Here is a 13304-nt window from a genome sequence, read left to right on the forward strand (position 1 = left end):
CAATTTGCTTATCAACCAATTTCGTATTTTTATATTTGAAAATCTTTAATGTTGTCCTTCAAGAACACAAAAATACTGATAAAATACTTGTATACATAAAATGCATACTATTTCAAAAACATACGACACATATACCGTACATCTTATTAAAAGTTGTTAAGACCGATCCCGACGGAAAAAGAAAAGAAGCAAACCGACTTGACCTTGTTGCAACATCTACAGGTATTGAGCGTTATTAAGGTGCTATGTAATTGCAATAAGTCTTTACATCATGCACTGCATTGACTTTATTTTCATCATATAAAGATACAGAACCTATAATGAAGGTTCAATCTCGGCCTAGTAACATGAGAAAACATCTGTCTGATATGTATAATTTTGAGCAGACATGTCATTCGAAATTTTAAGAAAGATCGCATGAAAAGGTACTGGAATCGTTCTTTTATTTTATTGCATGTCTCTTATTTTTAAAGGCCAAAAACATAGATGCTTGGGTCATATATGATGCATGTAATGTTTCTTATTTCACTTGGAATTATTTTTAGGTAGGGTAGGTAGAATCTAGATATAAATTTTGAATATGAATACACATAGATAGTATGTAAATGATAACTATTTATAAGTTTTATGTTTATTCATTTATTAAGATCCAAGCACCTGTGGCAAAAAATATAAATTTTGATGTTTCTTCTTACATCTAAGTTCAAGTATTAGGGTAGATTGGTAGGAAATGTTCACCTTTTTCTCTCTCAAACTACACACATATTCTAATCACAATCTTCATTTAAGTTGCAGATATTATTAACATACCAAATGGTCAACATTAACGATCATTTGACTAGTATTCTATTGTTTTCGTTTAATGATTATTTTCAAAATCACACCAGCAGCCAATCATATATTTTAAAAAAGAAGCACATGTTTGTATTTTTGATTTTCAAGGTAGATAATGGATGATGCTCAGCAAAACTGGATGGTAAAATCCTTTAACTTTGCTGAAGAGGCTTTAGAAGCTGGTGAGGTTCCGGTGGGGTGTATAATGGTGTATAATGATGAAATCATAGCCGTAGGAAGAAATGAAGTGAATGAAACAAAAAATGCTACTCGTCATGCTGAAATAGTAGCCATTGACCAAGTGTTGAAGTGGAGCAAAGCTCATGAGATACACTCTGCAGATGTATTTCATAAGACTGTTTTGTATGTTACTGTAGAACCATGCATTATGTGTGCAGGTGCCCTGAGACAAGTGGGGATTCCCCTGGTTATATTTGGATGTTATAATGACAGGTTCGGTGGCTGTGGATCTATTCTGTCTGTGCACGATGCCAACATCACCAGTCTAGGTCCTTCTTTTCAGTCCGTGGGTGGCATAATGAAAGACAGAGCTGTTGAGTTGCTAAAGAAGTTTTATCAAGGAGAGAATCCCAATGCTCCTGAGGAAAAAAGAAAGTCAAAGAAAGAGGAATCCAACTAAAGCATCTCACAGATATTTTATTCTTTTTACAGATGACTGTGGTACAGTAGTGCTATGTGAGCTATGTGATTCCAAAGTAATATATCATGAACATGTATATATGAACATTGAAGACATTAAGATGATTAATGGACTTGTATCCTCCAATTTGCTGTACTACATAACAGTTTCATGTTAAGGAAGAACTGTCTCAAGAGGATCATACAAAGAAATTGACTCCAATCCAAGACATGATTAAGTTTACAAGAAAGTGTTTCCACATAAAGACGAGTTTATTTCATAGAAATTTAACCACCCAGACAGGTCGTAAGAAACTGGTGATTCTGGGAACAGGTTGGGGAGGTTACAGTTTGCTCAGGAATATTGACAAGAAGGTGTTTGATGTGGTGGTGATAAGCCCTAGGAACTACTTTCTGTTTACACCTTTACTTGCCAGTACAACAGTGGGAACACTAGAATTCAGGTAATCTTGTGACTAACAGATATATAAAGCCAAAAGTAATAGTTAGTGTGTTTCCGCTAACAATTAAACAGACAAAATTAGGGTAGGTAGGAAGAAAATAGATTTATTTCTCAAACTTTCTGATCACAATGTCCTCGTTGTTAGATTAACATATTGATTATGGCCATGTTTTTCATTATCTTTTTATTTGATTATCTTCTGAGTAAGTACAACTGTCAACTCCAAAGCAATTTAATCAATAATGTCTTGAAGAATTTGTTTAAACAATTTGTAAGGTGTATGATTTAGGGTCCATTGAGTTGTACAGGAAACACAATTTTTATTAAAGGCCTAATGGACATGATGGACAATTTCATATGATAGGAGTTCCAAAGAGTGGAAAATAATATTTGTATTTTTCTTTGGTTATAATGAATATCAATGTAACATTATTACTGGGGTAGGTAAATGTTTCAATTGTTTGCCTCTATTGCAGGGTTCGAAATTAACTTTTTCAAGCACTAGTCCGTACGGACTATTAACTGTTGATGTTCACTAGTCAGCAAAGCATTTCACTAGTCCATCCAGTATATAATAAAATGATCTTCATTTTATTCAATAGTATTTAATCAAATCAAATACATCACAGTTGCAAACAATTCAATTTCTGACACCTATAGAAGAAAAAGAGACCACCATATTTTATTTCGCATTCAAGATCTTCAGAAGCATACAATATTAACCTCCGAGTTAATCCTTTTATAAATGTCCATAAGTGCGTTCGAGATCGACGTTCTTGTTGTTTTGGTGCTCAGATCTTAAAGTCACAAGAGTTGGAAATTTTATCAATAAAGTAAAAAAAATTCACTCGGTTGCCCAAATCATGAGCTATAGTGTTATGAACTACTGTGTTAGAGTCACGAATGTCGAGAAAATGTGCGCACAAACGTGCATGTTCTCAGACCACACTACTTGCAATTCTTGCACCTAGAACACATTCTCGTGATGTGTACTCGGCGTTCGGAATCGGCAGGAATTTGACAATTTGTGCACGTTCGTAGAACGGCGGTCTCGAACACACTCCATGTGCTAGGAAGATCAGGCTGTCATAGTCATGCAAACACTTGACCATGCAGGTAATCAACCATAAGTTCAAACATCTAAGATACTCCGACAAATGTTGCTAAAAATCTTTACCAATTCAAGATTGAATTCTGGATTTTCACTAGTCCGTACGGACTAGTACTATAGAGAGTTCACTAGTCCGACACGTTTTTTACTAGTCTCGGACTTACGGACATGAGTTAATTTCGAACCCTGTATTGCAAAGTAGACAGTCTAGCTGACACACAAGGATCAATTTGCTACTCATTGTGTCTGTCTTTCTATCTGTTTTGTGGTCTGTATATCTTTGGAAAGGTGCATCAGATAGATAAATAATTCATACTGAAACCAGCTGTACTTTAATATGGTAACTCCTGTAAGTAAAATATGAAAACACTTATAGATTTTTGATAATATTTAGGTCTATCATTGAACCAGTCAGAAATGTTCGCTTTCGTCAGACGGCAGACTTCCATTTGTCTTATGCAACCAAAGTGGACAGAGACAATAAAGTTCTCCACTGCGAAAGTGTGCTGCAGCCAGGACTTGGATACACGCTGAATTACGACAAACTCGTGCTCGCAGTAGGGGCTCGCAGCAATACATTTAATGTTCCAGGTGTTGAGGAACATGCATTTTTTCTCAAGGTATGGAATTTGTGACCATTGTAAAATTCCATCACATTATTTCTCATGTTTCTCAGATTCATGAGTGCCATGCAAGTGCTAATAATGCAACTGTTAATTGTCATACTTTTTCAACGTACATTGTATGAATGGTGTTCAGGGCCTTAGAAGTATTAAAGGGATCTTTAATGATTATGTGCGAACACTTACCATGACATGGGACCTCAGGTTTTAAGAACTCAATTCAAAAGACATTATTTGATACACAGGAGCTTGATCTCATTTTAAAAAAAAGGGCCTCTATGTATAATATACAGGATTCTTGAATATATTTTGATATGTTGATACGGAGAGGACTTATATAGGCAGTGCCTGCTGTTCAATCCTATCATGAATTCTCATAATAAAATACTGTTTAAATTAGATATTTTGATATCATTTACTGATTGACAAAACGTGTTTATGGATGAGGCATTTGAATTGCACAAGTTGTTATGTTATCATATTGTAAACTGATACACATGTATTAACTACTGTTTCATCAATTAACAGGACATACCTGATGCAAGGAAAATAAGGAATCGGATTATACAAAATATTGAACTTTCCCTTCACCCAGGCTTAGATGAAAATGAAAGGAAGCGGTTGCTGAACTTTGTAATTGTGGGAGGTGGTCCGACAGGGGTGGAGTTTGGTGCAGAACTGTATGACTGGATCGAGCAGGTAAATGGAACATACAGAAAAATACGGAACTAAATTACTGAATCAAGCAGGTAAATGGAACATACAGAAAAATAGGGAACTAAATTACCAGTTCGAACAGATAAATACATTGTATGTAAATGGAAGGTCCAGAAAAATACAGAACTTTAAAAGTGTATTTCTGACCTTGGTAATTAAAAATGTGCATTGCATGTTAACAAATAGTAAAGAAAACAATATTTCATTTATTTATGATTGTGATGCAACATTTGTGACAGGATGTTGCCAGAGTTTACCACCAGAGGAAGGACCAAGTACATGTGACCTTGGTAGAGTCCAATCAGATTTTGTCGTCTTTTGATGAGCGTCTGAGGCATTTTGCTGAGAAGAAAATTAAAGAAAGGGATCGATTTAAACTCGTCAAATCCTCTGTTACAAGTATGTTCTGTTTAATAAAACAATTCTTGAAACATTAACCATCGGGACTCTACAAGGAAAGGATTTTTGTAAGAGTCAGTGACAACAAACTGGGTGAAGCTTAATGACTTTCTTTTAATATACAGGAGTGACATCATACTATGTGAAGCTCAATGGGGCCTCAGTTTTTGTGGTCTCATCCAAAGGACCATCCCATTTAGTTGACCTTCTATGACAAACAAGGGTTACTGAGGACCTATTCTTACCTGGAGTAGCGACCTCATACTATGTGAAGTTTTATGATGTAGGGATGACATTAACTGTATGAAATTAATAAACATGTTCTTGATTTCAGTGTATTAAATCATCAAATGTATTGTTGGAAGTGCACAAGACTATTATTGTAGGGATGACGTCAGACTGTGTGAGACTTAATGACCTTGTTTTATGTTGTAGGGGTGACGTCCGACTGTGTGAAGTTAAGTAATGGGGAAGATTTACCATGTGGATTAGTTGTATGGAGCACAGGCTTATCACCTACACAGTTTGTCAAGTCACTAGATGTACAGAAAAACAAGAGTGGACAGGTATTTCCCAGTTTTGTGAATTAACAAAGCAGACCTTAGAACCAGTTTACATGTGAAATATGATGAACCCAATGCAGACCAAAGTTACATAAATGCACACAAAGTCCTACAGAATCATTCAGATGAATTACTGAAACCACTATCAATGTAAACGAAATAGATTATTTGATATTTGTGGAGTTAAGCAATCAAGCCTTTGGTTTGCGATTATTGGTACATGTATGTACATTAGGAATGCCCTTTTTTAATGCAGATTCTAACAGATAAATATCTACATGTTATTGGCGACACCACAGACAGTGTGTATGCTCTTGGTGACTGTGCAGACATCAAAGACAACTCACTTCCTTGTATAGCACAGGTAGGAAAAATTCACTTCCTTGTATAGCACAGGTAGAAAATAATCTCACTCTCCTATATAGCACAGGTAGAAAAAAAAACCACTTCCATATATAGAACAGGTAGGAAAAATTAATGTCCATGTATAGTACAGGTAAAAAAAAAAAAACCTCCCTTCCCTGTAAAGCACTAGTAGAAAAAACCTTACTTCCCTGTATAGCGCAGGTAGAAAAAACCTCACTTCCTTGTATAGTACAAACTTTAAAAAAAATCTTACTTCCCAATATAGCAGGTAGAAAAAATTAACCTCCCTGTATAGTACAGGTAGAAAAATCCTCACTTCCCTGAATAGTGCTGGTAGAAAAAAAACTTCACTTCCTTGTATAGTACAGGTAAAAAGAAACCTCACTTCTCTATACAGCACAGGTAGATAAAATTAACTTCTATGTATAGTCAGATAGACAAAAGAACCTACTTCCTTGTACATGTATAACACAGGTAGAAAAAAACCTCATTTCCCTGTATAGCACAGGTAGAAAAAAACTCAAATCCCTTTGTAACACAGGTAGGAAATTTTTACTTCCATGTATAGTACAGGTAGTAAAAACCTCACTTCCTGTATAACACAGGTAGTAAAAAGCCTCACTTCGTTGCATAGCATAGGTAGGAAAGACCTCACTTCCCTGTATATCTCATTTCTCTGTATAGCAACTGCCGCAGTGGTCTAGAGGTAGATCGTTCATCCCACACTTGGAAGCTCCGGGTTAGAATCCCGGCCGCGACAGACCCAAGTTGTTAAAATAGGTATTGACAGTTCCATCGCCAAATGCTCGGCATTGGGTGTGGATATCACAGGTCCTCGGAGATGACCTTAAAAACGGATGTCCCGCGTCACAGTGGGTGTGGCACGCTAAAGAACCCTCACTGCTCGATGGCTGTAAGTGCTGAGCATAGACCTGAATTTTAAGTCCTTCAACGGTCTTGGTGCCGTCCCCATATGAGTGAAAAATTCACAAGAGGGACGTTAAACAAGACACATTCAATCAATCAATCCCAGTATAGCACAGGTAGAAAGAAGCCTCAATTTCCTATATAGCACAGGTATAGGAAAAAGACCCACTTCTCTGTAAAGCAGAGATGGGAAATAGACAACTTACTTCTATATATGGCACATACAGTGAAACTCATTTCTAGTACATTGCAAAGACATTCCACTACATTGTATATCTCAATACATTGTACAACATAGGTAGTCTACTTCCTTGTACATCTATATATTGTACACTGTGTTAAAAAAAAAATGAAGCACCTTGCTATAGTTAAACTGTTCAACTGATCCCAGGGTTGGCAAAAAAGTGGTCAATATGAGTATTGACTGGGCCAGTGGCCAATACTGGTTAAAACCGGTCAATACTGGTTAATACTGGTCGATTGAAAATTATTTGGTCATTATAGTCTGTGTTATTTATTTTAAATGTTTAAGTGATCATTATGGTAAATACTGTAATTCATAACATGCACTATCAGTTTATAATATACTTATAAGTCATAATATTAAATAAATAATGTACAAATGACTCGGTTGAATTGGGGAAGATGTAAAAGTTTCTGTTCAAATTCCTTAGTTTAACAAACTACCTATAAGTATTGTTTCATCAATCTTCATTTTAACTGTTGAATAAACATTTGAGGGGGTGGGTTGGTGATGTTTTCATAACAATAACAGGCACACTGGTCATCACTGGTCCTAGCCTATGCTTATTAACACCTATCCACTCTCCTTCCTGTGCTCAGGTAATGTCTAGCTACCTTTTATTCTTAATCTGCCCAGGTACATGTATTTTAGAGGTCTGTCTCCAATCATCAAGCTATGTTATAGAACTGTGACCCTCTGGTAGGTACTGAAGATATTGCGGTCAGTTTCAGCAAACCAAATATATTAAACTTATGAAATTACATTTGATTATCTAATGAAAAATATTAGTCAACAATTGATCCATATAATGAAAAGACTTAATTTATCTTTATCTTTGCAAGAAATGTACAAAAATAGGAAAATGGGCAGTTTAAATCACAATTGACCATTATTGACCAGTATTGACCACTTGGGGAGTATTGACTGGGACGGTTAAAACCACTGGTTAAAACAGGGCGGTTTTAACCGCCAAACCCTGAGTCTGATCCCATTAAAGAAATTTTTAACCCATGTGATTATAATATTACAAAATGTTTGTATAACTATTTAGATAGAGGCTTTATGCAGAGAAAATAAGTTTATGGACTTTAAAGAACTGTATGAATATGTCTTACATGCTATAGTCATTGTGTCATATATTTTTATGCCCCCCTTTGAAAAAGAGGGGGCATATTGTTTTGCAACTGTCGGTCGATCGGTCGGTCTGTAGACCACATGTTGTCCGCTCAATATCTTGAGAACCTTTCACTTGATGATAATGATATTTCATATGTGGGTTGGTTATGAGTAGAAAATGACCCCTATTGTTTTTCATGTCAAAAGGTCAAGGGTCAATCTACTCTCGACAGGAATATAATGTCCACTCAATATCTTGAGAACCCTTTGCTTCAAAAACATCAAACTTAGCACACTGGTACATCCTAAGGAGTAGATGACTCCTATTGATTTTGAGGTCATATGGTCAAAGGTCAAGGGTCAAACTGGGCATAGGAATATACTGACCATTCAATTTCTAGAGAACCCTTTGCTTGACAGACATCAAACTTGGTACACCAGAACATCTTCAGGAGAAGATGACCCCTATTGATTTTGAGGTCACATGGTCAAAGGTCAAGGGTCAAACAGGACATTAGAATATACTGTCCACTCAATATCTTGAGAACCCTTTGCTTGACAGACATCAAACTTGGTATACTGGTACATCTTCAGGAGAAGATGACCCCTATTGATTTTGAGGTCACATGGTCAAACGTCAAGGGACTTAATAATATAATATGGACTTAATAATATAATGTCCGTTCAATATCTTGAGAACCCTTTGCTTGACAGACATCAAACTTAGTACACTGGTATATCTTCAGGAGAAGATGACTCCTATTGATTTTGAGGTCACATGATCAAAGGTCAAGGGTCAAACTAGACATGGAAATATACTGTCCGCTCAATATCTTGAGAACCCTTTGCTTGACAGACATCAGACTTGGTACACTGGTACGTCTTCAGGAGAAGATGACCCCTATTGATTTTGAGGTCAAAGGTCAAGGGTAAAACTGGACATAGGAATATACTGTCTGCTCAATATCTTGAGAACCCTTTGCTTGACAGACATCAAACTTGGTACACTGGTACGTCTTCAGGAGAAGATGACCCCTATTGATTTTGAGGTCACATGGTCAAAGGTCAAGGGTCAAACAGGACATAGGAATATACTGTCCGTTCAATATCTTGAGAACCCTTTGCTTGACAGACATCAAACTTGGTACACTGGTACATCTTCAAGAGAAGATGATCCCTATTGATTTTGATGTCACATGTTTTAAGGTCAAGGGTCAACCTGGACATTGGAATATACTGTCCACTCAATATCTTGAGAACCCTTTGCTTGACAGACATCAAACTTAGTACAGTGGTGTATATTCAGGAGGAGATGATTCCTATTGATTTTGAGGTCACATGGTCAAAGGTCAAACTGAACATAGTAATATACTGTCCACTCAATATCTTGATAACCCTTTTGCTTGACGGACATCAAACTTAGTACACTGGTACATCTTCAGGAGAAGATGACCCATATTGATTTTGAGGTCAAAAGTCAATTGTTGAACTGGACATAGTCATATATTGTCTCCTATATTTTAAGAATTATTTGCTTGATTGACACCAAACTTGGTACACTGGTACAGCATAAGGAGTAGATGACCCCTATTGATATTTAGGTCACATGGTCAATTCACTCTTGACATAGGAAGATATTGTCTGCTCAGTATTTTGAATTGATGATACATATGTACTACTATCAATTAAATGATGTGTGTGTATAACCCTTTTCAATTTTGCACCATGGGGGGCATATGTGTTTTACAAACATCTCTTGTTTTCTCTTCTTTTCCTTTTGTTATCTGTCATTTGTTTTGTTATTTTGACTGCATGCCAACATGATGATGTCAATAGATAAATAGAAATTGTTTAACTCCAGCAGCTTGTCTACTGTATGTCGCATTCTAGTGATGCAACTTAGTGATTCATCTTACATTCTAGTGATGCAACTTAGTGATTCATCTTACATTCTAATGATGCAACTTAGTGATACATCTTACATTCTAATGATGCAACTTAGTGATACATCTTACATTCTAGTGATGCAACTTAGTGATACATCTTACATTCTAAAATGATATGTTACCAGTGTATGATAATCTCCAGTCTACTGGAGCTCTGTACAGGCGAATCTGTTTAAAGAATCAGACCTGATGAGAAAGATTGATTTATAATTAATTATAATTACAGGTGGCTGAAAGACAGGGAGAATATGTAGCAAATCTTCTGTGCGGAAAAGCAGATAAGGAGTTCACTTTTCAAAGCAAGGGGATGTTAGCATACGTAGGGCATTACCAAGGTGTTTCCGATATTCCAAACATGAAAATGCAGGGTAAGACTCCATGTTATGAGAATTGGTTCCCATAGCAACATAATCGCTTTAATGAGAAGATTGTTATTGATAAAAGTGAGTTAAAAAATGGTAGTTATTTCTATGGGCTAGTAGGTCTTTGGCAGGGCTTAAAATTTTTACAAGCAGTCAGCCCTGCATTACAAGTTAATTTTAGAGCAAGTTTCAAACACTGAATTGTAGGATAATGACCGTTCAGCCCAGTCATGAATTGGTGCTATCATTGTTGCTCTAAAACATATTTTATAAAGTTTACACCTGATAAATTAAAATTCGTGAGAAAGTTTGCTGTTTTCAATGCATGTTTCTTGGGTCACATTGGTCTCTTATTTCATGGTTAAGCATCATTTCATGTATGTAGTTCAATAACATATTAAACATTATTGGGTCATCTCAGTATACTCATGGGCTTATTATTTCATCTCAGTATACTCATAGGCTTATTATTTCATCTCAGTATACTCATGGGCTTATTATTTCATCTCAGTATACTCATGGGCTTATTATTTCATCTCAGTATACTCATGGGCTTATTATTTCATGCTTGGGCATTTTTTCATGTTCTTAGCTTGGATTATCTAACATGTTAGACTTTACTTTCTGCTTTAATAATGTTTAACCCATTACTTCCTGGTTTCTTTCATAAGGATAATTTTTTTTAATTATGTTTTAGGGATTACTTCCTGGTTCCTGTGGAGGTCGGCCTATCTGACAAAGCTGGGAAGCTGGCGACTGAGAATGCAGGTTCCCATGGATTGGACCAAAGCAATCCTGTTCGGCAGGGATATCTCCAGATTTGATTGAGAGACTTTTTCTCTTGATAATAGGAAAACTGTTCTGTTGGAGCCCATAACAATTGTATACCTGTAGTTCATCACATTGCAGCCCCTAACAATTGTATACTGTAGTTCATCACATTGCAGCCCCTAACAATTGTATATATATAGTTCATCACATTGCAGCCCCTAACAATTGTATACTGTAGTTCATCACATTGCAGCCCCTAACAATTGTATACTGTAGTTCATCACATTGCAGCCCCTAACAATTGTATACTGTAGTTCATCTCATTGCAGCCCCTAACAATTGTATATATATAGTTCATCACATTGCAGCCCCTAACAATTGTATACTGTAGTTCATCACATTGCAGCCTGGACAATTGTATACCTGTAGTTCATCACATCGCAGCCCCTAACAATTGTATATATATAGTTCATGATGTACTATTTCTTAACATGATGTTAAGAACAGAATTATTTTGTGATAGTAGATTGTTATTACAGATTTTATTGCTGCTAAAGCTAATATCTTTGGTGACTGTTTTTCACTTGCAATCATTCTTATTCTTGCATTTGGCAAATAGTTTATTAGATCCTCGTATTATCGTACTTAATTCAGTGATGTGATTACAAAAAACTCCCAAAATCTCCTTATGAATTTGTATGAAATGGAAGTTTTGTACATTTCTGATTGATCTGTGTTCTGGAGATGCTGGGTGATTTTTTTTTTGTGTGTGTGTGTATCTATTGCCTTTAAATGTCTGAATTTGATATGACTGTACGGTAACCATATATTTAATGTTGTCTTTTCTCCTGATTTCACAGTCATGTCATCTTTATACAATCAGTAATGTCTTATGTTGATGGAGTCCTCAATAGACATAGCTGTTGATTACAAAGTTTCCTCTTTGAGAAATTGGTGACCGTCCATATTGCTTTCAAGAGTATGTTGATGTAATTTAAATATAATTATCTTAGTTCAGTCCCAGTAAGGAATACATTTATGTCTGTTGATGATTTGTTGTTACATTAGTTAGTATTCATTATTATGCTATATATGAGGCAACATGTATCCACACACTTTCAAATTTATATACAATATACCTATATTTCATGGAAGATGATGCTAATTTATATTTTCAGAACATGATTTTCTTATTTACACTACACATAATTCATGAAAATTTCAATAAATGCAATTGTCATAAATATTCATTGAGAGTTTTTTTTTCTTCTTCCAAATAACAGAAGTCAGTCCAAAACTTTGTGGAAAGGTATTATGTTGGGTTATAAAGTGGGAGTGTTTTCTTTCATAATATTGACTGTACATAACCAACTTAAATGTGAGTCAGAAAGGGAGCGTTTTCTCATCTGCTCATAAGATAGGGAAAAAATCTCTTATACATGTAATCAAGACTAATATGCAAACATTATATCCAAGTTTTAAACGTTCATGACTCTGATCAGTGACGTGCATGACTGAGCAGTGACGTGCATGACTCTGAGCAGTGATGTGCATGACTCTGAGCAGTGACGTGCATGACTGAGCAGTGACGTGCATGACTCCAAACAGTGGTAGAAGAATTATTGCGCACATTAATTGGTGATAAGCATTCACTATTCTGCTTGGTCTTGTGGCAATGTTCATTTGTTTAATAATCTTTCTCCACTTTATACATAGTAATATAAAAATATTTATTCCTGTACATGTTGTATATGCAGTATTCTGTATTTTCCAACCTCCTCTCTGTAATGGAGAATAAAGCATTGATTGATTGCTAAATTGATGAGCGCAATGATTGAAGTAATGCTCTTTTTCATTGAATAATGACATTTAATTAATTCAATTGGATGATGGAGATAAGTATTGCATATTAGATGCGTTTCAAGTTATGTAAAACCGCTCATTACCAACCTTGATGTTTCGTGAAGATTCCGTGTATCACGCACAAGCCTTGTGTTACTTTTTGCCAGCAGTGATATAAAATGCATGCTTTATTGGACAACATGGCTCATACATGTATATTATTATATATATTTTTCTTTTACTCCTATGGTAATTATTGTCGATACTACGGATCCATCACGAATTATTTTTCGATTAAAACCATGCATAATGTAACAGAATCCTTTACCAATCTCGATGGGATGTTGTGTTGGGACTCCCTCCCCTCTGGATCCTCGCGTG

The 13304-nt window shown here is 35.7% G+C and overlaps 2 protein-coding genes across 3 annotated transcripts; both read left to right on the forward strand.

Moving 5' to 3' along the window:
* Nucleotides 1-144: 144 nt before the first annotated feature.
* Nucleotides 145-12331, forward strand: LOC125653144 (uncharacterized). Of its 2 annotated transcripts, none has more exons than XM_056152657.1 (9): nucleotides 145-222; nucleotides 1507-1937; nucleotides 3442-3667; nucleotides 4199-4369; nucleotides 4627-4786; nucleotides 5222-5352; nucleotides 5606-5713; nucleotides 10175-10316; nucleotides 11008-12331. In XM_056152657.1, exons 2-9 carry the CDS (start codon nucleotides 1705-1707, stop codon nucleotides 11136-11138), a joined length of 1302 nt encoding a protein of 433 aa, XP_056008632.1. In that variant the 5' UTR covers nucleotides 145-222; nucleotides 1507-1704; the 3' UTR covers nucleotides 11139-12331. The 2 variants fall into 2 exon arrangements, with proteins under 2 accessions (XP_056008632.1, XP_056008633.1); XM_056152658.1 differs by having other exon boundaries at nucleotides 179-222; nucleotides 943-1937.
* LOC125664390 (tRNA-specific adenosine deaminase 2-like) lies at nucleotides 950-1474 on the forward strand. The gene has a single exon (XM_048897138.1). It carries the CDS (start codon nucleotides 950-952, stop codon nucleotides 1472-1474), a length of 525 nt encoding a protein of 174 aa, XP_048753095.1.
* Nucleotides 12332-13304: the final 973 nt, after the last annotated feature.

The sequence above is a fragment of the Ostrea edulis genome, chromosome 1 (assembly GCF_947568905.1).
Source record: "Ostrea edulis chromosome 1, xbOstEdul1.1, whole genome shotgun sequence".
NCBI lineage: Eukaryota > Metazoa > Mollusca > Bivalvia > Ostreida > Ostreidae > Ostrea > Ostrea edulis.